At 52.7% G+C, this 23543-nt stretch overlaps 1 protein-coding gene and 1 non-coding gene across 4 annotated transcripts in view; one reads left to right on the plus strand and one right to left on the minus strand.

The window, feature by feature from the left end:
* Nucleotides 1-288: 288 nt before the first annotated feature.
* PEMT (phosphatidylethanolamine N-methyltransferase) overlaps nucleotides 289-23543 on the plus strand; it is an 87424-nt gene continuing 64169 nt past the window's right edge. Inside the window, exons 1-2 of one of the 3 annotated variants that reach the window (XM_054459201.2) lie at nucleotides 289-351; nucleotides 16488-16595. In XM_054459201.2, the coding sequence (XP_054315176.1) occupies nucleotides 16503-16595 (93 nt within the window). In that variant the 5' untranslated portion in view covers nucleotides 289-351; nucleotides 16488-16502. Of the gene's footprint in view, nucleotides 352-1960; nucleotides 2195-11211; nucleotides 11324-16487; nucleotides 16596-23543 lie in introns of those variants that run through there. The other 2 variants (XM_054459200.2, XM_054459202.2) reach the window with 2 other exon arrangements.
* LOC129018427 (U6 spliceosomal RNA) lies at nucleotides 14807-14915 on the minus strand. The gene has a single exon (XR_008495258.1). It is a non-coding gene; the product is annotated as a U6 spliceosomal RNA (small nuclear RNA).

Genomic DNA, 23543 nt, shown 5'->3' on the forward strand with positions numbered 1-23543 from the left:
GTCTCCTGGGTGGGGTGTTTGCTTTTCACAGAGGAAGGGGGCCCGGGTTGGGTAGGCTGGAGTAGAGGATCTGATTGCATCAGTTCTGGTGTGACCTCTTACGGCTGCCTTACTTTGTTCTCAGATAAAGCAAACACAAAAATTTGTTTTCTGGGCTTAACAAAACAACAGGAGTGACCAGTTAGGTCAGAAGACTGGAACATCAGTGAAGTGGATGTGTGGTAGGCGGAGGGGAAAGGCTTGCTAGAAGCCCTCCCGCTGCGGGGGGCTCCTTCAGAAATGGCTCTGCCTCTAGCAGCTCTGCCTGGACACTGAGCAGGGAAAGGCTCCCGACACTCATTAGTAACAGTGGTAAGTCAGAGAACCAGCCCTGAGCCTGTGTCCCCAGCCCTGCCGGGGGCCAATGCCTACTAAGCACTTCCCACAGGCCAGTTCCTGGGTGATGAGTTTTACCAACATGTATTTCCCTTTTACTTTTGAGGAAAATGAAGGTGGGCTCAGTCACAGAGCTAGTGCATGCTCCAAAGCCAGTGTCTTTCCTGTCTCCTCGGTTGGCCTGCCCCATCCTAGCGATGTGAAGATTGGGACTACCTCTAAAGCAGCACACAGTGGCTGCTCAGTAAATGCTCAATACTGGTAGGTGCTGTGGGCCAAGGTGGAGAGAAACGGGCTATGTGGAGCAGGAAGCAGCTGACTGCAGAAGTCCTGCCTGGGCCCCCAGCAGTCTGGGTGACTGAGCAAATCTTGGAACCTCTCAGTCTATTTCCCCATATTACATAACACCTGGCTACAAAAGGGTTTTTTTCTTTTTTGAGAGGGAGTCTCACTCTGTTGCCCAGGCTGGCATGCAATGGCACCATCTCCGCTGACTGCAACCTCCGCCTCCTGGGTTCAAGCGATTCTCCTGCCTCAGCCTCCTGAGTAGCTGGGATTACAGGTGCGAGCACCACGCCCGGCTATTTTTTGTATTTTTAATAGAGACGGGGTTTCACCGTGTTGGTCACGCTGGTCTCGAACTCCCGACCTCTGGTGATCCGCCCACCTCGGCCTCCCAATGTGCTGGGATTACAGGAGTGAGCCACCACACCCGGCCTACAAAAGGGGTTCTTTTGGGACCCGATCATCTAAACTATTCTCTTCCATTTGACCCCCTCCATCACTACTCCACAGCTCACCGGTCTTTTCTCTGTTCCTTAGGTGCCCGTCCTGTCTCCAGGCCTTTGTACATACCATTCGTCTTCCCTTGTTTGCCCTGCCCTCACACTTGGCATGTCTGGCACCTCCCCTGCACATTCTAAGACAGCATCCCTCCCTACCATTTGACCCACCCCGTTTTTTCCACCACAGTACTCATCCATATTATAACCCTTTATTCACATTTTGTCTTTCATCTCAGTCAGGAGGCAGCGAGGGCGGGGGACTCTGTGTTGTTCCCTACCGTACCCTCAGCGCACAGACTGGTTCAGAAAATACTCGAGAGTGAATGAGAGAATGAATGAAGGAAAAAATGAGTGGAGGAGGGGTCTTTGGCCGAGCTAAAGAGCATAGGCGCCGCGGGGGCGGGAAGCTCCAGGCAGTGCTCGTCCCGCACAGCCCCCAGAATAAAGCGAATTTCAGAAGAGGGCGGGGGGCCCTGGGCGTGTCTGACCCGGGCCGAGTCCAAGTCCGCAGGAGGCTGCGCGGGAAGGTGCTTATAGCTACGACCCGCGGCCCCCGGCCTCTAGCCCCACCGCCGCCAGGCAAGGGCAGGGACGCCAGGTCAGTTCAAGGCTCGGGTGCGGCAGCCGGCGACCAAAGGCACTGGGCCGGAGGCCGGATCCAAGGGGATACTGCCACGTAGCTGCAGCGGAACCGGCAGGCTCTGCCGCGAAAGACACTGGGACTTGTAGTCTCGGCTCCTCTAGACGCTGTCGCGAGCCCCCAGATAAAGAGGCGCTTCGCGGTGACGGGGAACTACATTTCCCAGAAGGCCGGGATATGTTGGGGGTCACCGGGAAAGCGCCCCGGCTGGCGGCACTTACCCGGTGCTATAGGGCCGGTTCCGGGGGCGCGTGGCTGCAGGGGGGGCCCGCGTGGTCCCTCCTGAGGCGGCCCCCGGATGAAGAGATCTGGGAACCCGGGAGCCGAGGCAACGAGCAGCTCGGTGGCGGGGCCTGACTGCTGCGGAGGCCTCGGCAATATTGATTTTAGACAGGTACTGACCGCACCGGACCGCCGCGGAAACTGGGAGAGGGATCTGCAAGGCCCGAGGGGCGTGAAGGCGTGCGGCGCCTCAAACGCTGCGGGGCGGGGCCGCCAGTTCCCAGGCAATGGAGGCGTGGCGTGGCAGGGGCGGGGCGCCGCTTGCGGGAGCGCCGGCTGGTGTCTGTGCGTGTGCGTGTGCGGGCGCATGTAAACCTCAGATTGCGTGTGTCAGAGACGGGGGCGTTCCTGAACTCGTCTGATTGTGTGCCTGTGTGTGGCCCTGAGATTGTGTGAGTCTCAGAGGTTGTGCGAGTTAGTCTTTGGGATTGTGTGTGTCTCACTGAAATTATGTGATGCTCTGAGAGTGTGCGGGAGAGTGAGTGTGAGTGTGTATGACCGAGGCTGTGTGTGACTGAGCGTGGGCGAGGGTGAAGGAGGCCGATTATATGTTTGGGAGTGTGTTGTGTGGCCCCTGCTCCCGTCCATCCTCCAGGGTCAGGAGGCCAGCTTTTGCCCAGAGGCAGGAGAGTGGTGGGGACCCTGCCTCTCTCCCAGCCGGCCCTGAGCAGGCTGTAGACCACCACCCAACCGTTTCGGGGCCATAATGGGTGCGACCGGCCGCAGAAGCTGGGGGCCTGGCTTGCCTGCTGAGGCTGCCCTCTACAGAGTCCTAGGCCAGGGAGTGCCTGTCCTGGCATCTCCCCAGGCTCCCAATTCCAGTGGATTCCAATTTCCAACCTCTCTTGCATTCTCCCTTCTATCAAAGCTTCCTCTTAGATGCTCCATTTACCTTTTTCATCACCCACTCTTCATGAAGCCTGTAAGGCACATCTCTGCCCCAAACAGCTTCTAATCCAGTTCCTTCGCTCCCTTCATTCCTTACTCACATGTGCATTTATTCACTCACTGATCCAGCCAGTATTGTTTCAGGGCGTACTGAGGGCCTCGTGTCACTCAGAAGGTTAAGGGCATGTCTGTCACTGAGCTTTCATTCTAGAGAGGGAGATTGTAGGCCTGGAAAGCCAGAGAGTTCTCTGAAGGAGCTAACACCAGTTAGTGTTTTGAAGAGTAGCTGATGGGAAGTAGCTGATTGAAATCCCAAGAGAGCCTGTTGCCCTATCTGCGAGGGAGGGACCTGGGATCTGAGAGCCGAAAGGTCAGTCAGTGGGGCAAGATTCCCCAGTGGAGGGAGGCAGGTGCGAAGCCCTCCAGGAGGCACAGGAGGAGATGGGCCACTGGCCCTGAGGGAGCACAGGACCGCTGGCCAGTTGGGTGCTCAGCAGAGGACAGGAAGAAGACTACTACTTTAGTAAACTGTTCATTGAATTACAGCATGCAGTCAGATGAGTGATGGGTCCTACCCCTACAGCTCCTGCATTTTCACCAGGTGAACCTGTATCTGATAATCCTCAGATCAAGATGGGAGGTCATGATCATCCCCAGGGGCGCCCTCAGAAGCCACTGTGCAGAAGGGTGGGTGGGGGAGCCGTGTAGAAGGGGGGCAGAATGCAAGAGGGCAGTGTCCCTTTGCAGACCCAGCTAGGGACCTGCCAGTGGGCAGGGGAGACTAACTGGGTGTGTGAGGAATGGGCTTTTCTGCTCTTTCTCCTTTCTCCCCAGGGCTGTGCAGCTGGAGAGAGCTGGGGCTGGGGTTCGGGTCAGGGTGACCCTCGTTGACTAACAATCTGTTTTTCTTCTGCTGTCCTTGTTGGTGCAGTTAAGCTTCCTGTTGCCAAGGGATTTTTCTTAAAGAAAGAAAGAAAGAAACATACAATATACAACATACAACATTACATATTTGCTTATGTGGTAGCTCTACTCCCTCCTCAATCGAAATCTCCGGTTTTAAAATATGTCAGTCCCTGGCCTGGGAGAGTTGCAAGGTTTTTGTTCACCCTATGGGTGTCTGAGCTGCAGGATCTCAGGTGCTAGCCCTGTGCTGCTGTGCTGTCCAGTAGAAACATCGTGTGCCACATGCATAATTTAAACCTTTCTAGTAGCCATGTTAAATTAGTAAGAAGAAATGGAAAATAGCAAAGAAATAGAAAAAATAATTTTAATAATATATTTTATTGTTATCAAAATATATATCAGACATATTTTGTCCTGTGGCATTCCAAGCTTGTAGCACTGCCTGTGACCAGTGGCTGCCATGTCATACCAAACAGTGTTGCTCTGGGTACCTCGACCTCCACCAGCTCTTTTCTAGGCCTGCTTCAGCAGGTACAGAATCTTGCTTGTTTTTAATTAAAAAAAAAAAAAAAAATCAGCCATTTGGGCTGGGCACGGTGGCTCACGCCTGTAATCCCAGCACTTTGGGAGGCTGAGGCGGGCGGATCACCTGAGGTCTGGAGTTGGAGACCAGCCTGACCAACATGGAGAAATCCCGTCTCTACTAAAAATAGAAAAAATTAGCCAGGCATGGTGGCGCATGCCTGTACTCCCAGCTACTCGGGAGGCTGAGGCAGGAGAATCACTTGAACCTGGTAGGTGGAGGTTGCAGTGAGCCGATATCACGCCATTGCACTCCAGCCCGGGCAACAAGAGTGAAACTCTGTCTCAAAACAAAAACAAACAACCCAAAAAATCAGCTGTTGGGCTGAGGAGTTAGGGTGAGGAGTGTGCCCACTGCAGCCTCATTGACTGAGGCCCTTTTGCTCCTTGTTGCCCTCCCTGTCAGGGGATTCTGGAGCCTTGTTCTTCAGCTGGGTAGCTGCCTGAAGGCAGTGGGGTGGCAGGTGGACGAGAGCAGGGTCTGCATCTTAATGTCCACAGGCAGGGGCACCTCCAGGATTCAGAAGATGGCTCCAGTAGGGCCTAGGGGTGCGGGCACCCAGGCTGGCAGAGCACACTGAGGTCATCAGAGCAAGGGCACATGCCCAGGTCTCAGGTCCCTTTTCCATAGCGAATCACCTGCTCACCAGAGCGGGTGAGTGATGATGTCTCCAGCTTGGTGTTGGTGTCAAGAAGAATGGGGACAGTGAGGGGGTTATTGTGAAGAACAGAATGAGATGAGGGGTGTAGAGAAGCTTTATGAAGTGTCGAGTGCAGCCCACCTGAGGGTGGTCTTTAAGAAGGCAAAGCCCTTGTATTCAGAAGGCTGAGAGATCTGGGGCAGGGGACACAGGTCCCTGTCTGTAATATGGGCACTCAAGTAAGGCCCTGGAGGCAAAACTCCAATGGCCGATGTGGGGTATCTTGACTGCCTTTCAGGGAAAAATGTTTGCCTCTATCCAAAATCGTTTCCAAAAATCTTTTGATTGTATTACTTTAGTTGAAATAAACATTAGGCCATTATATTAGATGAGTTACTCTGTGGTGTTTTCAAGGCCATACATTTTGTCTTCAGTAATTTTGGCAACAGCCAAGACAGAGCAGGGTTGAGGCTTTCCATGGCTGCTCATCAAAACAATGACAGAAACTCTTGGAGCTTGTTTCCGCTGCCTCTGTTGAGATGACACTGTTTTTCCTCATTAAGCTGTAAATATGAATTACATTGATGTTTTGAATGTTGAACCAGCTCTGGATTCCTGGGGTGATCCCTGGCTGGTCCTGACCTATTATCCTTTGTATATATTGCTGGATTTGATTTGCTCTAATTTTTGGGGGGATTTTCTTTCTTTATCTGGTTTTATTTGATTTAATTAATTTATTTATTTTAAGATAGAGTCTCACTCTGTCAGTCAGGCATGTACTCAGGAATGCAGTGGCGTGATACCAGCTCATTGCAACCTCCGCCTCCCGAGTTCAAGCAATTCCCCCACCTCAGCCTCCTGAGTAGCTGGGATTACAGGTGCACCTACCACCACACCCGGTTTTTGTTTTGTTTTGTTTTGTTTTTTGTATTTTTAATAGCGACAGGGTTGTTGGCCAGGCTGGTCTCAAACTCCTGACCTTAAGTGATCAACCCACCTTGGCCTCCTAAAATGCTGGGATTACAGGCGGTGAGCCACCACACCTGGCCTGGTTTTAATGTTAGGGTAGTACAGTGAGTTGGGAAGTGTTGCCTCCCTCTTCCGTATTCTGGAAGAGATTGTGTGGAATTGGAATTATTTTTTCCTTAAATGTTAGGCAGAATTCATCCAGGAAACCATTTGGGCTCAAGGCTTTCTTTTTTTAGGTTTTTAAGCCATAAATTCAAATCCTTTAAAAGATAAAGGATTATTTCTTGAATGAATTTTGGCAGTTGTGTCTTGCAAGGATCGGTTCATTTCATCTAAGTTACTTAATTTGTGTTATTCATAGTATTCCCTTATTATTACTTTAATGTTTGTGAGGTCAGTAGAGAAGTCCCGTCTTTTATTTCTGATATTGATATTTTGTGTCTTTTCTCTTTTTTTCTTGGTCAGGCTGGCTGGAGGTTTCTCAATTTTATTGGGAAAAAAAATTTTCCCCAAAGAACCAGCTTTGGGTGTAATTTTTTTTCTCTATTGTTTTCCTGTTTTCAATTTGATTGATTTTTGCTTATCTTTAATTTTTTTGTCCTGCCTCCTTTGGGTTTAACTTATTCCTCTTTCTCTAATTTCTTTCTTTCTTTTTTTGAGACGGAGTCTCCCTCTGTTGCCCAGGCTGGAATGCAGTGGTGCAATCTCGGCTCACTGCAACCTCCGTCTCCCGGGTTCAAGCAATTCTCCTGCCTCAGCCTCCCAAGTAGCTAGGATTACAGGCGTCCTCCACCATGCCTGGTTAATTTTTGTATATTTAGTAGAGACGGGGTTTCATCATGTTGGCCGGGCTGGTCTTGAACTCCTGACCTCAAGTAATCTGCCTGCTTCAGCCTCCCAAAGTGCTGGGATTACAGGCATGAGCCACTGCGCCCAGCCACTCTTTCTCTAATTTCTTAAGGGCAAAGCTTATATTCCTGACCTGGGACTTTTCTTCCTTACTAATAGAAGCCCTGCCTTAGCCGCATCCCACAGGGTTTCATGTGTTCTATTCTCATTTTCATTCAGTTCAAAATGTTTCTAGATTTCCCAAGACTTCCCATTTGGCCCTCGCGTGCATTCTTTCCACAATCGCTTTCTGTGACTGATTTCGAGTTTAATTCTGTGGTGGTTTGGGAGCATACTGTGTATGCTTTCTATTCGTTTAAATCTAAGGTTTGTTTGATGGCCCCAACTGTGATCTGTTTTGGTGACACCAAAGAGACTCCAGGCTGTTCCCAAGGCTGCCGTGTGCTGTGGTCAGGTCCAGCCACTGGATGGCGCTGCTCAGGTCAGCTGCGTCCTCCCGATTTTCCACCTGCGTTTCTTTCTTTCTCTTCCTTTCTTTCTTTTTTTTTTCTTTCTTTCTTTCTCATTAGATTTTTTTTAATGGGTCTCAAAATTCTGTGACAATTTTTTTTTTTTTTTTGAGACGGAGTCTCGCTCTGTCGCCCAGGCTGAAGTGCAGTGGCGCCATCTCGGGTCACTGCAAGCTCCGCCTCCCGGGTTCACGCCATTCTCGTGCTTCAGCCTCCCGAGTAGCTGGGACTACAGGCGCCTGCCACCACGCCCGGCTAATTTTTTTTATTTTTTAGTAGAGACAGGGTTTCACTGTGTTAGCCAGGATGGTCTCGATCTCCTGACTTCGTGATCCGCCCGCCTTAGCCTCCCAAATTGCTGGGATTACAGGCGTGAGCCACCGCGCCCTGCCCAACAAATTTTTGGTCAAGTTGTTTCCATTCAAAAGTACTGATTTTAAAAACTAATAACTTAAAACTGCTACAGGCAAAAAAGAAAACCAAAGTGATCCACAAAACATTTTCCTTTCCTTCTGAAGGTTTTACGATGCATTGTTATCATTAACCAGTATTTTACTACTAAATTTAAATGGCCAATTGAAACAGTTCTGAGACGTTCTTCCACCACTGATTAAGAGCGGGGTGGCAGGTATTAGGGATAATATTCATTTAGCCTTCTGAGCTTTCTGGGCAAACTTGGTGACCTTGCCAGCTCCAGCAGCCTTCTTGTCCACTGCTTTGATTCTCTCAGTCACTGACAGGACCATGGAGGGCCCTAACAAGAACTGTGGATTTGTCTTTTCCACCCTTTAGTTCTGTCAGCTTTTGCTTCATACCTCACCTCACTTCTTGTTGTTGTTGTTGTTTGTTTTTGAGATGGATTCTTGCTCCGTCGCCCAGGCTGGAGTGCAGTGGCTTGACCTCAGCTCACTGTAACCTCCGCCTCCCGGGTTCATGCGATTCTCCTGCCTCAGCCTCCAGAGTAGCTGGGATTACAGGCGCCCAGCACCATGCCCGGCTAATTTTTGTATGTTTAGTGGAGACGGGGTTTCACCATGTCGGCTAGGCTAGTCTTGAATGCCTGACCTCAGGTGATCCACCTGCCTTGGCCTCCCAAAGTGCTAGGATTACAGGCGTGAGCCACCGCGCCTGGCCGCTCACCTCAGTTCTTAATCTGAAGAGTGGCCGTCCCTCGCAGGGTTGTCACCAGGACTCGATGACACGGTTGTCACAGCCAGCGTCTGTCTAGCCATGCCCCCCGCCAGGCGCTGCGCTGAGTGCCTTCCTTGCACTTTCTCATTTAATCCTCCTGGCGTCCCATGGCACCTCTACCATTCCCACCTCACAGGCTAGGAAGTGGCGCTCAGCGAGGAGAGATGGCTGCCCGCCGTGGCACGGGCGTCCTTGTCTCATGAGCACTCTGTTCTGTCTCCTGCAAGTCCCTTGCCAGAGCTTGGCAGCTAGTTCACTTCCGAGTGAAGGTTGGCTGGCTTATTGTTACTATTGTCTTCAAAATACAATGTGTATTTACACAGAGACACAGTAGCACCTAGCAGGTTCTGTCCTGGGCCCTGGAAGGTAAAGGTAAAGAAAAGGAGGATGGCTGGGCTTGGTGGCTCACACTTGTAGTTTCAGTACTTTGGGAGGAGGCCGAGGTGGGAGAATCACTTGAGCCCAGGAGTTCCAGACCAAACTGGGCAATGTGGTGAGACTCCATATCTACAAAATAAAAAATTAGCCAGGTTTGGGCCGGGTGCGGTGGCTCATGCATGTAATCCCTCGGCACTTCGGGAGGCTGAGGCAGGAGGATCATGAGGTCAGGAGATCAAGACCATCCTGGCTAACACCGTGAAACCCTGTCTCTACTAAAAATACAAAAAAATAGCCGGGCATGGTGGCGGGCGCCTGTAGTCCCAGCTACTTAGGCGGCTGAGGCAGGAGAATGGCGTGAACCCGGGAGGTGGAATTTGCAGTGAGCAGAGATCGCGCCACTGCACTCCAGCCTGGGTGACAGAGTAAGACTCCATCTCAAAAAAAAGAAAATGGGGTGAAGCTCACAACCAGCAGAGGAGTGAGAAGAGGCAGCCCAGCGTGGAGGCGAGCAGGGCCTTAAGAAGCACGGTCCTACCCACGGGCCCCACGCCCACCCCTGCTGGAGCACGTGAGCTGTCAGTGCCTTTTGAGTTTGGCTCAGGTCACACTTGTTAATTGAAGAATGAATGACATTTCACCCTCCTGAAAAGAGTTATGGATCTGGGGAACTGGAGCAGCTGCCGGCTATTTCGTTTTACTGTGGGATCTAGAGACCACAGTCGCATTGTGACATTCTAACTTCCACCCCTCCTGCCATGAGATGGTTTTTGCTGCCCAGGGCTTGCCTGACCTCAGATTCCAGCATCCAGGAGGGTCCCTCCAGAGAGTGAATGGTGAGAGAGGGACCTGTATTAGTTGACATTAAGCAGACAGAGTAGAGGGGCCGCCAGCCTCGGCCCTGAGTGGGCCCTGTACTTTTACATCTGGTCTCGCTTCTGTGCAGAAGGTAACCTCCGGTGGCCTGTCTCATCACCCCCATTCCACTCAAGGGAAACCTGGGCTTGGATTGGTCATGGGAGGCTTGCCATGGTCCCTCACGGTGGGTGGTGAAGCTCCCAGCTCAGACAGTGGCTGCCAAAGGCCAGAGTCCTCTGAGCCAGGTGGCCTCCTATGTGGAAAAACAGGGTTAGGGGGCTGGCTTAATGTGAAATGGCTTCTCCTCTTCTACCAGAGGATAAACTTTTTTAAAAATATATTTATTTTATTTTATTTTTTGAGATGAAGTTTTGCTGTTGTTGCCCAGGCTGGAGTGCAGTGGCGTGATCTCGGCTCACTGCAATCTCTGCTTCCTGGGTTCAAGCGATTCTCCTGCTTCAGCCTCCCCAGTAGCTGGGATTACAGGTGCCTGCCACCATGTCCAGCTATTTTTGTATTTTTAGTAGAGACGGAGTGTCACCATGTTGTCCAGGCTGGTCTCGAACTCCTGACCATCAGGTGATCTGCCCGCTTCGGCCTCCCAAAATGCTGGAATTACAGGCATGAGCCACTGGGCACAGCCAGAGAATAAACTTCTTTTTTTTTTTTTTGAGATGGAGTCTCGCTCTGTCATCCAGGCTGGAGTGCAGTGGCATGATCTTGGCTCACTGCAACCTCTGCCTCCCAGGTTCAAGTGATTCTTCTGCCTCAGCCTCCCCAGTAGCTGGGACTACAGTCGCGCACCACCATGCCCAGCTAATTTTTGTATTTTTAGTAGAAACAGGGTTTCACCATATTGGCCAGGCTGGTCTCAGACTCCTGGCCTTGTGATCCGCCTGCCTAGGCCTCCCAAAGTGCTGGGATTACGGGGGTGAGCCATCGCTCCCGGCCCAGAGAATAAACTTCTTAGAGGAAAAAGACTCTGGCACACTCATCCTTATATCTTTGTGCCAGGCACAGGGCTCTAACCCAAAGTTGCCCCAAATAAACGTTACCCGAGTCAGCTTATGGTGCCAGGGCATGAGGGCAGCTCTGGGGGCAGTGGGGGCTGCAGCACTGCAGGCAGATTCTGCAGGGGTGATGGATCCCAGGAGGACCCTGTCCCCTGTCCAGCAGCCCCCACCCATTCCCCTTCCCTTTGTTGTGTGTGGTGTGTGGCCTGGAATCGATGTGACTTTGCCTGTCCAGGCCTGCTGTTTGTCCATGTGTCACAATGTGACATGTTGACCCGCTGCAGATCATTCCCCGACCACAGAGTGCTGCTCCTGAGAACCCTGCACCCCTCAATGGAGTAAATTACCATAAAGCCTCTTCCTTACCCACGCTTTGGGGTGTTAACAGCTGAGGCTATTCGTCGGTGACCTGTGGGACTCGAACTATTCCTGCAGCTCAGCGGACCTCCTGGCTGTGGTGGGTAGCTCCTTTCCTTTAGTCAGATTCCAAGGCCTCTGCAACCTGGAGCCTTGGAGGGGGGGTTCCATTAGAATTACTGGGTAGCAGAAAGCCAGGACCTCTGCTGTATGAAGGAGGTTGGGGCTGGGAGTGGATGGGAGACCGCCCTTTGGTCACAGGTGTGCAGGGAAGGCCATCAAGGGAGACTCTGACACCCGGAGGCAGAGCCTGGATGTGGGACCCAGGACTCTGCTACTCTGCTCACGTCTGACCTGGATTTTTGGTTCTTTTTTTGCCAATCCAGTTTCAGGAGGGAGGTCCATCCTCCTGAGGGGGGTTTTGGAAATGACAGCTATCAGAAAGGGACTATCATGTCTCTGAGTGGGGATCAGGGAGCTGGGAGGGGCTTCCCTCTGCTGCCTAGAATTCCACTCTGAACCATTAGTCATTCTTTCCAGCGAAGCAGGTGCTTCTCCGGGCAACACAAATCCTCCTCAAGGTGACTGAAGTGACCGGATGGACACCACCACCCTTCTGAGACAGGCTGACCTGAGACCATTGGGACCTGGGCACAGGAGGGAGAGGGGGGAGGGGGTGGATATGTTCCAGCTTTGACCAGTTCAGCCGTAATTGGGAGACTCAGGTGGATGTCAGCTGCTGCTGGGTTCCCCCAGTGTTAGTTGCTTAATCTTTCAGTGCCTCAGTTTCCCTCCTTCATCTTGGCTCCCACAAAAGGTGAAAAAAGCATATTTCTTGCTCACTTTCCCAGTTTCCTTGGGTTTCAAGACCCAGAAGCACTCACTTTTATCCTTATCCCCTTTTTATGGGGCTTTCTGTCTGGTAGGGCTAGACTTGCTCAGGCTGGCTCTGCTCCTCACTGCCTGGGGTCTCTTTTATCTGCAAAGTAGGCTAACAACAGGGCTTTACTTTTAGGGTGGTTGAGAGTATGGCCAGAGATGGGTCTGCGCTCACTGCCAGGTCCTGTGTTTTCTTAGACCCCCTAGAGTGAAGGCCTCCTTAGTGGAGCTCAGCATTTGGTGATAACGCTGAGTTGAATTCCTTATGAGAGGCAGCATTTCCCCCAGAGCCCAGTGGGGAAGTAGTAGAAGATCATTTACACTCAGGAAGATGCACCTCTCTTAGTTGTAGAGTTGAAGAGGCACCAGTGGTATGGGAAGTGTTTTTCCTGGCCCTGGAAAATGCCCTCCGTCCCTTCCTGGCCCCAGGCTCAGTGTCCCTAGGCCTTTCTTGCTTTCCCCTTTCCCTTAGCTGAGCGGGGCTCTGCCCTGTGACTCACTCTGCCCTTTCTCCTCTTTGGCTTGGCTAACAGCATGCTGGTCTGTAGGTAAGGGTCCATGGGGAGGGCTCTGGGGGAAGTCCAAAGGCAGGAGGCCACTGAGGTCCTTTGCTGTGCCCTGGGGAGCAACCGGCAAAGCCAGGGTTGGGGGAGGGAGTGGATGAGGTGGTTGTGTAAGAGGCGGAATGACAGATGGGCCGCGGGAGGATTGGTAGTGGGAATGAGGCAAGGGAGGGGTAGGGTGAGGCCAGGCTTTGGCTGGGGGCTGAATGGGGAATGGGGAGTGGGAGGGATGGGTGAAAACTGGCCGCTGGCCCACTCATGGGGTCTGCTGTGCACATGCAGGGGGATAACTCACCCTTGGTGCACTTCGTAAGTGCCAGACATGACCAAAGCCAGGACTCTTCCCTGAGCCAGCTTTCCACCCTCCCCCCACCAGGCTGTCAAGGGACAGGGCCTTGGAATCGGATGTGGGTTTTCTTTTTTTTGAGACGGAGTCTTGTTCTGTCACCCAGGCTGGAGTGCAGTGGGACAATCTTGGCTCACTGCAATCTCCACCTCCCAGGTTCAAGCCATTCTTCTGCCTCAGCCTCAGCCTCCCACGTAGCTGGGACTACAGGCATGCGCCACCATGCCTGGCTAATTTTTGTGTTTTTAGTAGAGATGGGGTTTCACCACATTGGCCAGGCTGGTCTCAAACTCCTGACCTTGTGATCTGCCTGCCTGGCCTCCCAAAGTGCTGGGATTACAGGCCACCGTGCCTGGACTGGAGGTGCTTAATAGATGTTATCATCAAACTGAAGATAAGGCCAGGCCTCAGGTTAAGCCCCAGGTTCTAGAAGCTTTGGGGCTGCATCACAGGCCTTCCCTCCCCTCCCTTCCCCTCCCTTCAGGGCAGGACAACCTGCTCTGAGCCTGGCCCAGTTGTCCTTCATGAGCGGCCAGTGCCTGCTCTGGGGAGTGTGGGCCTAGGCTCACAGCCCCAGGCGTTGGGAGGCACCTGCTGGAGCGCCAGGCCTTGTTGGCTGCAGGCGCTGGGCAGGCACTGTGCAGTGCCCAGAGGCTGTGGCCGCAGCTAGGCAAGTGGTGCTTCCCTGGGTTCCTTCTTCCCGCCATTTGCGGAGTGGCTTTTCTTAGTCATTTGTTTACTGATGCCCATGCCTGCTGCCGTGGCCACTCTTTCACTCAGCTGTCTACAGATTCCAGTAGCAGTGCACCTTTGGTCCTATGTCAGCTCATTCATCCCTCAGGAGGGGCCTGCATTGGAGCTTTTTGTTTGTTTGTTTTGAGACGAAGTGTTGCTCTGTCACCCAGTGGAGTGCAGTGGCGCATCCACCTCCGGGTTCAAGTGATTCTCCTGCCTCAGCCTCCCGAGTAGCTGGGATTATAGGTATGCACCACCATGCCCGGCTAATTTTTGTGTTTTTAGTAGAGACAGGGTTTCACTATGTTGGCCAGGCTGGTCTCAAACTCCCGACCTCAGGTCATCCGCCCACCTCGGCCTCCCAGAGTGCTGGGATTATAGGCATGAGCCACCACGCCCGGCCTAGAGCATTTAATATCTGCTTAGCTCTGCCCTTGGCCCTGTAGTGAGATGATTGTTTGCACCTCAGGGATGCAGGCTGATCAGGTGGGGAGACCACACTTGGGAAGGATGGCAGGCCATAGCAGAAGATGGCTTTATACTGATAGACGTCTGAGAGACATCCCATGGTCACACCCTGCAAGTGGCCTGGTAGCAGGCAGAGTTATGTCAGGAGACTGTCGTTTGGGGAAGCAAGGATTGGAGTGGAGGCTGCGCTTGCCCCCCGGGGCTGGCTGACCCTGGGCAGAAGCACCGTCTCCTCCCCACCCCTTCCCCAAAATGTGGGAGATCAAAGCGCTCTTTGAAGGAATTTACTGTATTTCCAAATGCAATAGAACAAAACACACCATTATGGGAAAGATCACAGCTCTGATGGACTTTACACTTATTTTTTTTATTTTTTGTTTTTAATTTTTTTTAAAGATTTTTATTATTATACTTTAAGTTCTGGGGTACATGTGCAGAACGTGGAGGTTTGTTACATACGTATACATTTGCCATGGTGGTTTGCTGCACCCATCAACCCATCATCTACCTTAGGTATTTCTCCTAATGCTATCCCTCCCCTAGCCCCCCGCACCCTGACAGGCCCTGGTGTGATGTTCCCCTCCTTGTGTCCAAAAATGTGGAACGCTTCATGAATTTGTGTGTGTCACCCTTGTGCAGGGGCCATGCTAATCTTCTCTGTATTGTTCCAATTTTAGTATATGTGCTGCCAAAGTGAGCACAACTTTACACTTATTGTATAATTTAGTATTTTTAAAAATTTTTGAGTTGCATATGGAGAGACATCATAATATTTTTCAGTGCATTTTAGAAACAGTTTTTTATTTTAATTTATTTTTAAATTAATTAATTGTTTATTTTGTGAGACAGGGTTGCCCAGGCTGGAGTGCAAGTGGCACAATCACAGCTCACGGCAGCCTCGAACACCTGGGCTCAAGCGATCCTCTTGCCTTGGCCTACCAAGTAACTGGAACTACGCCCAGGTAGTTTTTACATTTTTGTAGAGACACGGTCTCACTATGTTGCCTAGACTGGTCTCAAACTCCTGGCCTCAAGTGATTCTCCCACCTTGGCCTCCCAAAGTGAGCCCAGGAGTTCAAGGTTGCAGTGAGCTATGAACGCGCCACTGCACTCCAGCTTGGGCAGCAGAGGGAGACTCTGTCTCAAAAAAAAAAAAAAAATGTAAAATCTGAATATTTGATACTATAGTTTATGTTGTTTTCTAGAAATTTCTGTCTAGGCGCTGAACTCAGCCGTGTGTTTGAGAACGTTTCACAGTGCTGTGTGTAGACCTAGTGCTTTTTTTTTTTTTTTTTGAGGCGGAGTCTCGCTTTGTTGCCCAGGCTGGAGTGCAGTGGCCCGATCTCTGCTCACTGCAAGCTCCGCCTCCCAGCTTCATGCCATTCTCCTGCCTCAGCCTCCTGAGTAGCTGGGACTACAGGCGCCCGCCACCACGCCTGGCTAATTTTTTGTATTTTTAGTAGAGATGGGGTTTCACCGTTTTAGCCAGGATGGTCTTGATCTCCTGACCTCGTGATCCGCCCGCCTTGGCCTCCCAAAGTGCTGGGATTACAGGCGTGAGCCACCGCGCCCGGCCGACCTAGTGCTTTTAACTGCTGTAGTTTAGCTGCTGTAGGAATGGGCCACGGGTTTTTTTTTTTTCTTCATTTCTTTGGTTGCTGGACACCTAAGTTGTTTGTCATTGTTCCTGATGTTTTCATGCAAGCTGATGGCGGGGCGGGGGCACTGTCCACGTATGCGGGTGGTGTGGCCGGGATGTGGGCGCACACTTTTTCAGTTTACTCCGCCCCACTCACACCCTCGTGTGCACTCAAGATTGTCCCCTGTCAAGTGTGGACGAGGAGAGGCACACCACTATTGTTTTAATTTGCTTTTACCTGATTCCGGGTAGGTTGAGCATCTCTTCACATTTATCTCAGCTGCTTGGGTTTCCTCTAGGGCCTCTGAGAACCCTCATCCAGGAGGGTCTCAGTCACACCAGGGTTGGTGTCACCTCCCTTCAGGGTGCCAGGCACCCCTCTTCAGAGGTGCTGATTTCCTCATCTGGCATCCAGGCACATTTCTGCGGCCGCCCTCCCAGGACATGACACAGGTCATTAGGTTTCAGCTTTTTATCTTCCCTTTTATGAGACTACACTGTAGTAACCTTTGCTGGACTTGGATGTTCCCAGGCCTCCCAGCGTGTTCCCAGAGGGTAACTTTGTCTCCAACTCCTGGGGGCTCACAGGCCCTGCTGTGTCTGGGGGATGCTGATGCTGGCTCTGTCCCTGCAGGCAGACTTCTGCGTTATGACCCGGCTGCTGGGCTACGTGGACCCCCTGGATCCCAGCTTCGTGGCTGCCGTCGTCACCATCGCCTTCAATCCGCTCTACTGGAATGTGGTAAGTGATGTGCTTGACACTGTCCAGACGGGAGTATCCCACTGCTGGGTGAGCCCCACATGCAGGGGATCGCGGCGGTTGCTGCTGGCTGGCCAGACAGACAGACAGACAGCTCTACTTTTCCCTCTCGTGTCTGTCGCTGGCTGATGTGGAGTACTAGGCGCTTCCTGCCGTCTCGCCTTCGGGATCCAGCAGCCATTGGGCTGCCCAGGCTGGTATCAGGATGGTCCAGGACTGCAGGGGTGGCCCTCCTACCCTCACAAGAACCTGCAGGAGAACGCTGCCCCATGGTGGGGCTGCCATTGGTCACATGTGCCTGGCAATCTGATGGCCTTCTCATGCATGAAGTGGGTTGCCCAGGAAGTAGGGGCTCTCTTCCCGTCTGCCATGTCACACAGTAAAGCCACTTGCTTGTAAATCTCCCACCCCTCATGTGTTCCAAAAACATGGTTATTTTTCCCACATGAGGCTTCCAGCAAAACGGCCTGCACATTCTGGACCCAGGCGAACTGGGTGGCAGGAGCAAGCTGGCATGAGTTGAAAGCAAGCCGCCAGCGTGGCACCAGCTCATGATGGGTGCCAGGGGATGTTTGGGTGCCTGGGGACCAGCACCAAGGGGTGGGTGGACTGCGTGGGAAGTGGGCTCTGGGCCTTTTGAGGAAAGTGTGGGAGGGGAGGGCCGTCAGTTCCTTCTGCAGCCTTTCTGAGATGCCCCCCACGCCTCCCAGACTGTGGGGTAAAGCTCTTGGGGTTCCTGGCCCGCTCTCCCAAGGCTGTCTCTGGGGGGTGCTTCCAGGCTGCTTCCCAGGGATCCTGCTAGGGGAGTGGGTGGTCCCGGGGCTCAGCGGGGGTTGGGCTTGCTGATGCAGAGCCCTGAGCGTCCTGTGATCACCCCCGAGGCTAATCTGCAGAGTAAGGCCAAGATCAGCGTCAGCAGCACATTGTTCCAGACAGTTTTCATTTAAGGTGAGCCCTTGATCCCAGGGCAGAACAGGACATGTTTTTCATTTAGTTTATGACTTGAGATTTTTCTCCATCTGGTGAGAGAAGTGGGTGGGGGCCAGCCTGCTCATGTCAAAGACAGTGCATTCCAAAGAATGCCCTGTCCCTGCTGTCCTGAACATGCTGGACACACTCCGAGTATGGATGCTCCGGTGGCCCACAGGGGAGGGGCTTCGAGGGGAGGTCCAGAGGTGGGACTGAGACTGGCGAGCTTGGTGTAGCCAAACACTGGCCTCCCAGACACCCCTTTCTCCTGAGAAGCCTTGGCTGGGCTGGGGAGCACCTGTACTCTCAGCCACACCGTCCCCAGCCGGCCCCAACCTCCTGACATGGACCCCTGTAGCCAGGGCTGCAGCTGCAGTGCCTGGCCATCCTGGCATTCCCTCCCACTGCCTGGCCTGCATGCTTCCCCTCTCCTTTCACCTTTGCACACACCCAGCTTGCCAGAGATATGAGGTGGTGAAGGGTGAGGAGGGGGTTTGGAGGCTGAAAAATGGTCCTGCAAAGACGTCCGCATCCTATGAAGGTCTCTTACATGGCACACACACAAGGGTCTTTGCAGACGTGATGAAGTCAAGAAGCTTAAGCTGGGGAGATGGCCTTGAGTTACCCAGGTGGGCCCTAAGTGCCATTGTGTGTGTCCTTTTAACAATGGAGTGGCACAGGGACATTGAAACACAGGAGTGTCTCTTGTCACCATGGAGGCAGAGGCTGGAGTGACCAAGCCACTAGCCAAGGAAGGCCAGGCCCACCAGCAGCTGGAAGAAGCAAAAAACGGAGTCTCCCCCACAGCCTCTGGTGGAAGCACAGCCCAGTCGGCACCTTGATTTTGGCCCAGTGGTAACTGATTGGGGATTGCTGTTGTTTTCAGCCCCTAAGTTGGTGGTCATTTGTTACAGCAGCCACAGGAAGCGAGGCCAGGGTACTCAAAAAGCCAAAGACCCCTGTTGGAAGACGTTGTGGGCCTAACCCTTGGAGTGTTGGGTGTGCCACGCTCTTTGCTGTCCACAGTGCTTCTCTGCGGGAGATGCTGGGCTCTCACAGCCAGAGGAGGTCCCTGCCCTCTGGCTTCCTGCAGGCCTGACGTTGACCAGCAGTCACTGAGGTACATGTGGGTCTCCCAGCACTGGGAGCTTGGCTGGCTGAATGCATGGGGGTCCTGAGGATGCTTTTATTTATGCACAAGCCCCCTCAGGTCACTTCCCACTGGCCTAGCCAACAGTGTGTTTTTGTGCAGTTCATTGTGAAGGTTCTCAGTGGCTCATGAATGGCAGAGTGGTTAAGACGCAGTAAGATTTGGCCGGGCGCGGTGGCTCATGCCTGTAATCCCAGCACTTTGGGAGGCTGAGGTGGGTGGGTCACCTGAGGTCAGGAGTTCGAGACCAGCCTCGCCAACATAGTGAAACCTCGTCTCTACAAAAAATACAAAAATTTAGCCAGATGTGGTGGTGTATGCCTGTAGTCTCAGCTACTCGGGAGGCTGAGGCAGGAGAATCTCTTGAACCCAGGAGGCGTAGGTTGCAGTGAGCCGAGATTGCACCACTGTACTCCAGCCTGGGTAACAGAGTGAGACTGTGTCTCAAAAACAAAAACAAACAAACAAAAAAAAGATGCAGTAAGATTTGGAAGACAGCATGTGTCTGTGTGTTTGGCATACGGTTTTTTTTTTTTTTTGGTCATAAGCTTTTGAGTAGTCTCATTTTGAGAAAGTTTTTCACTGGAACAGTTTGTGGTCATTAGTGGGAGAGGGAGCGAGCTCTTCAAAGTGGTTTCAAAAGGAGAAAAGTTAAGAAACATGTTGCAGTTCTGTGGGCTGCTGCCGGGGAGAGTATCCGGACGGCATCTGGAGTGGGATGTCGAGGCCCAGCTCCGTGATGCCAGAAGCCCAGTGGGCGGATCAGTTGAGCCAAGGAGTTGGAGACCATCCTGGGGAACATGGCAAAACCCTGCCACTACAAAAAATACAAAAATTAGCCGTGTGTGGTGGTGTGCCCCTGTAGTCCCAGCTACTGAGTTGGCTGAGGTAGGAGAATCACTTGAACCCGGGAGGTCGAGTGCAGCTGTGATCACACTACTGCACTCCAGCCTGGGCGACAGAGCAAGACCCTGTCTTAAAAAACAAAAACAAAGACAGGCCAACAGGCCACAACCAGGGAAGCACTTAAATAACTTAATAGTTATCAATGCAGTTGTCCCTGGGTATCCACAGGGGATTGGTTCCAGTTCCCCGTGGATACCAAAATCGGCAGATGCTCAGGTCCCTGATGGGAAACAATGTTGTATTTGAGTATAACGTATGCCCACCCTCCTATATACTTTACATCATCTCTAGTTTACTTATCATACCCAAGACAATGTACATGCTAGGTAGTTACACCGTATTATTTTTTGTGTTATGTTATTACTTTTTGTTTTCATTTTTTTCCTGAATTTTTCTTTCTTCTTTTTTTTTTTTTTTTTTTTTTTGAGACAGCATCTCACTCTGTCGCCCAGGCTGGAGTGCAGTGGCATGATCTTGGCTTACTGCAACCTCTGCCTCTCGGGTTCAAGCGATTCCCCTGCCTCAGCCTCCCAAGTAGCTGAGATTACGGGGGCCTGCCACCAAGCCCAGTTAATTTTTTTGTAGTTTTAGTAGAGATGGGTTTCACCATCTTGGCCAGGCTGGTCTCGATCTCCTGACCTCGTGATCCACCTGCCTCGGCCTCCCAAAGTGCTAGGATTACAGGCGTGAGCCACTGCGCCCGGCCTTTTTTTTTCTTTTTTTTTTTTGAGACAGAGTCTTGCTCTGTTGCCCAGGCTGGAGTGCAGTAGCACGATCCTGGCTCACTGCAACCTCCACCTCCCAGGTTCAAGTGATTCTCCTGCTTCAGCCTCCTGAGTAGCTGGGATTACAGGCACGCACCACTGTGCCTGACTAATTTTTGTATTTTTAGTAGAGACGGGGTTTTACCATGTTGGCAAGGCTGGTCTCGAACTCCTGACCTCAGGTGATCTGCCCACGTTGGCCTCCCAAAGTGTTGGGATTACAGGCGTGAGCCACTGCGCCCGGCACTTGAATATTTTTATCTGCAGTTGCTGCGGAGGGCTGGCTGGTGGTGGTGGGACTCATGCTCAGGTGTTGTGCCCAGTGCATTTCATGCAGTATTTCAATGAATCTTCACAGCAAATGCTGTTAATATCCCCTTTGGAGACTGAAGCTTGAAGAGGTTCATTCATACATTCTTCAAATGTTTATTGAGCATCTGCTGTGTGCTGGGCACCATGCCAGCCCCTGACCCTCACGCAGCAGCTTCAGTGGTGAATGAATGTATAGCACTGCTGGTGACACAGCAGGCAAGGGGAGGGACAGACGGGGGTGGTGGTCAGGGAAGGCCTCTCTGATGGGTGTCCTTTCACCAGAAACCTGATTCTCATGCAGGAGGGCCCTCAGGTATCTGGGGAAGAGCATTCTGTCAGGAAAACACAAGTGCAAAAGTCCTGGGGCACTCTGAGTGTCCTCGGAGGTTTTAAGGGACAGCTGCCGCTGGAGCTAGGCAGAGGGAGAATGGAGGAGCAGGACAGAGAGGTGGCTGGGGACGGTGGTGCAGGCCTTGCGGGCCATGGGGAGACATTCCATGGACTCTGGGCTGGGAGCCATTGCAGAGGTGGCATGATCTGAGTCAGAGTTTCAAGGTCCCTGCACCAAGGACAGAGGAGAAGAGGCAAAGGTGGAGCTGAGAGGCCAGCAGGCCCCAGATGGCAGCTTGACCACAGTGGGACTGGCAGAGGTGGGGGCAGTGGTCAGGGAGAGCCGAGAGAGGCAGCTTGGCCAGCCCATGTTTGGGCCTGAGTGACCCGTGGGAGGCAAGGCCGTTGGCTGCCCTGGGGCAACCGTGGGAGGAGAGGCTTGTGGAGGAAGAGCTCGGTTTTGCCTGTGTCAGACACGGATGTCCTTGGGCTCCAGACAGTGTGAGAAGGCCAGGCATGGTGGCTCACGCCTGTAATCCCAAGCACTTTGGGAGGCCAAGGCAGGTAGATCGCTTGAGCCCAGAAGTTTGAAACCAGCCCCGGCAACATGATGAAATGTCATCTCTGTAAAAATACAAAATTTAGCCAGGTGTGGTGGTGAGCACCGGCTACTGGGAAGGCTGAGGTGGGTGGGTCACTTGAGCTCTGGGGGTCGAGGCTGCCATGAGTTGTGCTCAAGCCACTGAACTCTAGTCTGGGTGGCAGAGTGAGACCCTGTCTCAGGAAAAAAAAAAAAAAACAAAAAACCCAAAACAAAACATACTGTGTGTGAGTCTGGACTCCTGGGGAGCTGGGGGTACTGGAGAGGGGCATTGGCCCCAGGCCCACTGTGTGCCTTTCTGGGCTGTGGCTCTAGGGACTGTTTTCCCAGCATTGGGCTGGGGTGCTGCCCGCGTCTGCTCATCAGCACCCACCCCGTCCCTTCCCTCTTCCCTCCCAGGCTTCCTAGGTGAGCAACCTGCTGCCACCCTTCCCTCCACCTGGCCAGCAGGCATCTCCTCCACTCTGTTGGAACATTTCTTCCCAAGGCCTTCTCCTGCTCCTCCTTGTTCAGACCATGGGAGGCTTTTCCGGCCTTCTCTTTCTGGGTCTTTGGAGGAGTTCACACTGCGGACCCTCACTCTTCCTGGAGACCTGCCTTCCTGTGCGCCACGATGCTTTTCTGGCTCTCTTCCTGCTGTTCTTGTGAATTCTGCTTCCTCCACCTGATGTTCATTTGTTCAGCAAATAGTCACCGAGAACGTGCCATGCACCAGGCACTGTATGCGTCCTCAGAGAGTGAATGACCTCTGTCCTTCCAGAGCACAGATATGTTTGTAATGAACACTGTGATAAGGGCTCAGGAAACAAAGATCGAGGTGTTGCAGAGGGACTGACAGGCTTTTCCCTCTGTCGTCTGAGTCTCAGTCTGTGGCCTGGACTCCTCAGGGCTTCAGGACCTTGGTCCAGGCACTGTGGACCTACCTGGGAGTCTCCAGTCTTCAAAGGGAGCCCCTGCCAAGACCTCCCCAATGTTCTGTTCTTTCTCTATCGCTCCAGATGCCAGGGCAGTGGTCCAAGGACCAGCATGGACTCCCTCTTCTCACCTGCCCCGGATCTGTACCCTCGCAGACTCCACCTGGCTTCATGCCATCACCCGCACCAGATAACCAGCAGCAGCTGCTTGCAGCCAGTCTCCCCACTGCTCCTCTCTAGCTACTCAGAGGTCCCCAGGTCTTCCAGGAAGTGGAACTTTTCCCCTGTCCCGGGAGGCCCTTCTGGCAGGCGTCCTCCCACCTGTATCCTCAGTCATCCCAGGTCTTGGGCCTTCCTGGGTGATCTGGCCTCCTTGTGCAAGGCTGCCCATGGACCTTTGTTACCACAGCTTGGAGTGGTCGTTGTCAGGTGTCCCCTCCCTGGTGCCTCCCCACCCTGCCCTCTCTGACTCAGGGTTGCTGACTTTTGGGACCATCCCTGGCACTACAGGTGTCCAGCAGTGTCCCCGGCCTCTGCCCACTAGGTGTCAGTAGTACCCCAAGCCCAGGCCATCTGAGTGGTTTCCAGACATTGCCTGATGTCCCTTGAGGGGCATGGCTGCCTGGGCGTTCTGAGTACCCACCCCTCAGCACAGCCTGCCATACCTGCTGTCACTGTTTGTCTCTCACTGTCCTCTTAGTCAGAGCATCCCAGGAGCATCCTAAGAGAGTTGAAGTGGAGCCTGCTCTGCTCCTGCGTCCCCAATCCTGGCATGTGCAGTGCTCCGGGTGGCAGCTGCTGCCTGACCTTCTGTGTCAAGGAGGGTAGGGCACCTGTTGTAGCTCAGTGCCTGTGCCCAGCACCGTGTCTGGCAGAAATGGATGTCCAGGCAGTGTTTATTGGCTTCGTGAGCGTGGATTGCCCATTGACTGGTTTTCTGCAGTGGCACTTGGTGGACAAGGTGAGGCTCCATTGTGCCAGGTT

This window comes from Pongo pygmaeus, chromosome 19, assembly GCF_028885625.2.
Source record: "Pongo pygmaeus isolate AG05252 chromosome 19, NHGRI_mPonPyg2-v2.0_pri, whole genome shotgun sequence".
NCBI lineage: Eukaryota > Metazoa > Chordata > Mammalia > Primates > Hominidae > Pongo > Pongo pygmaeus.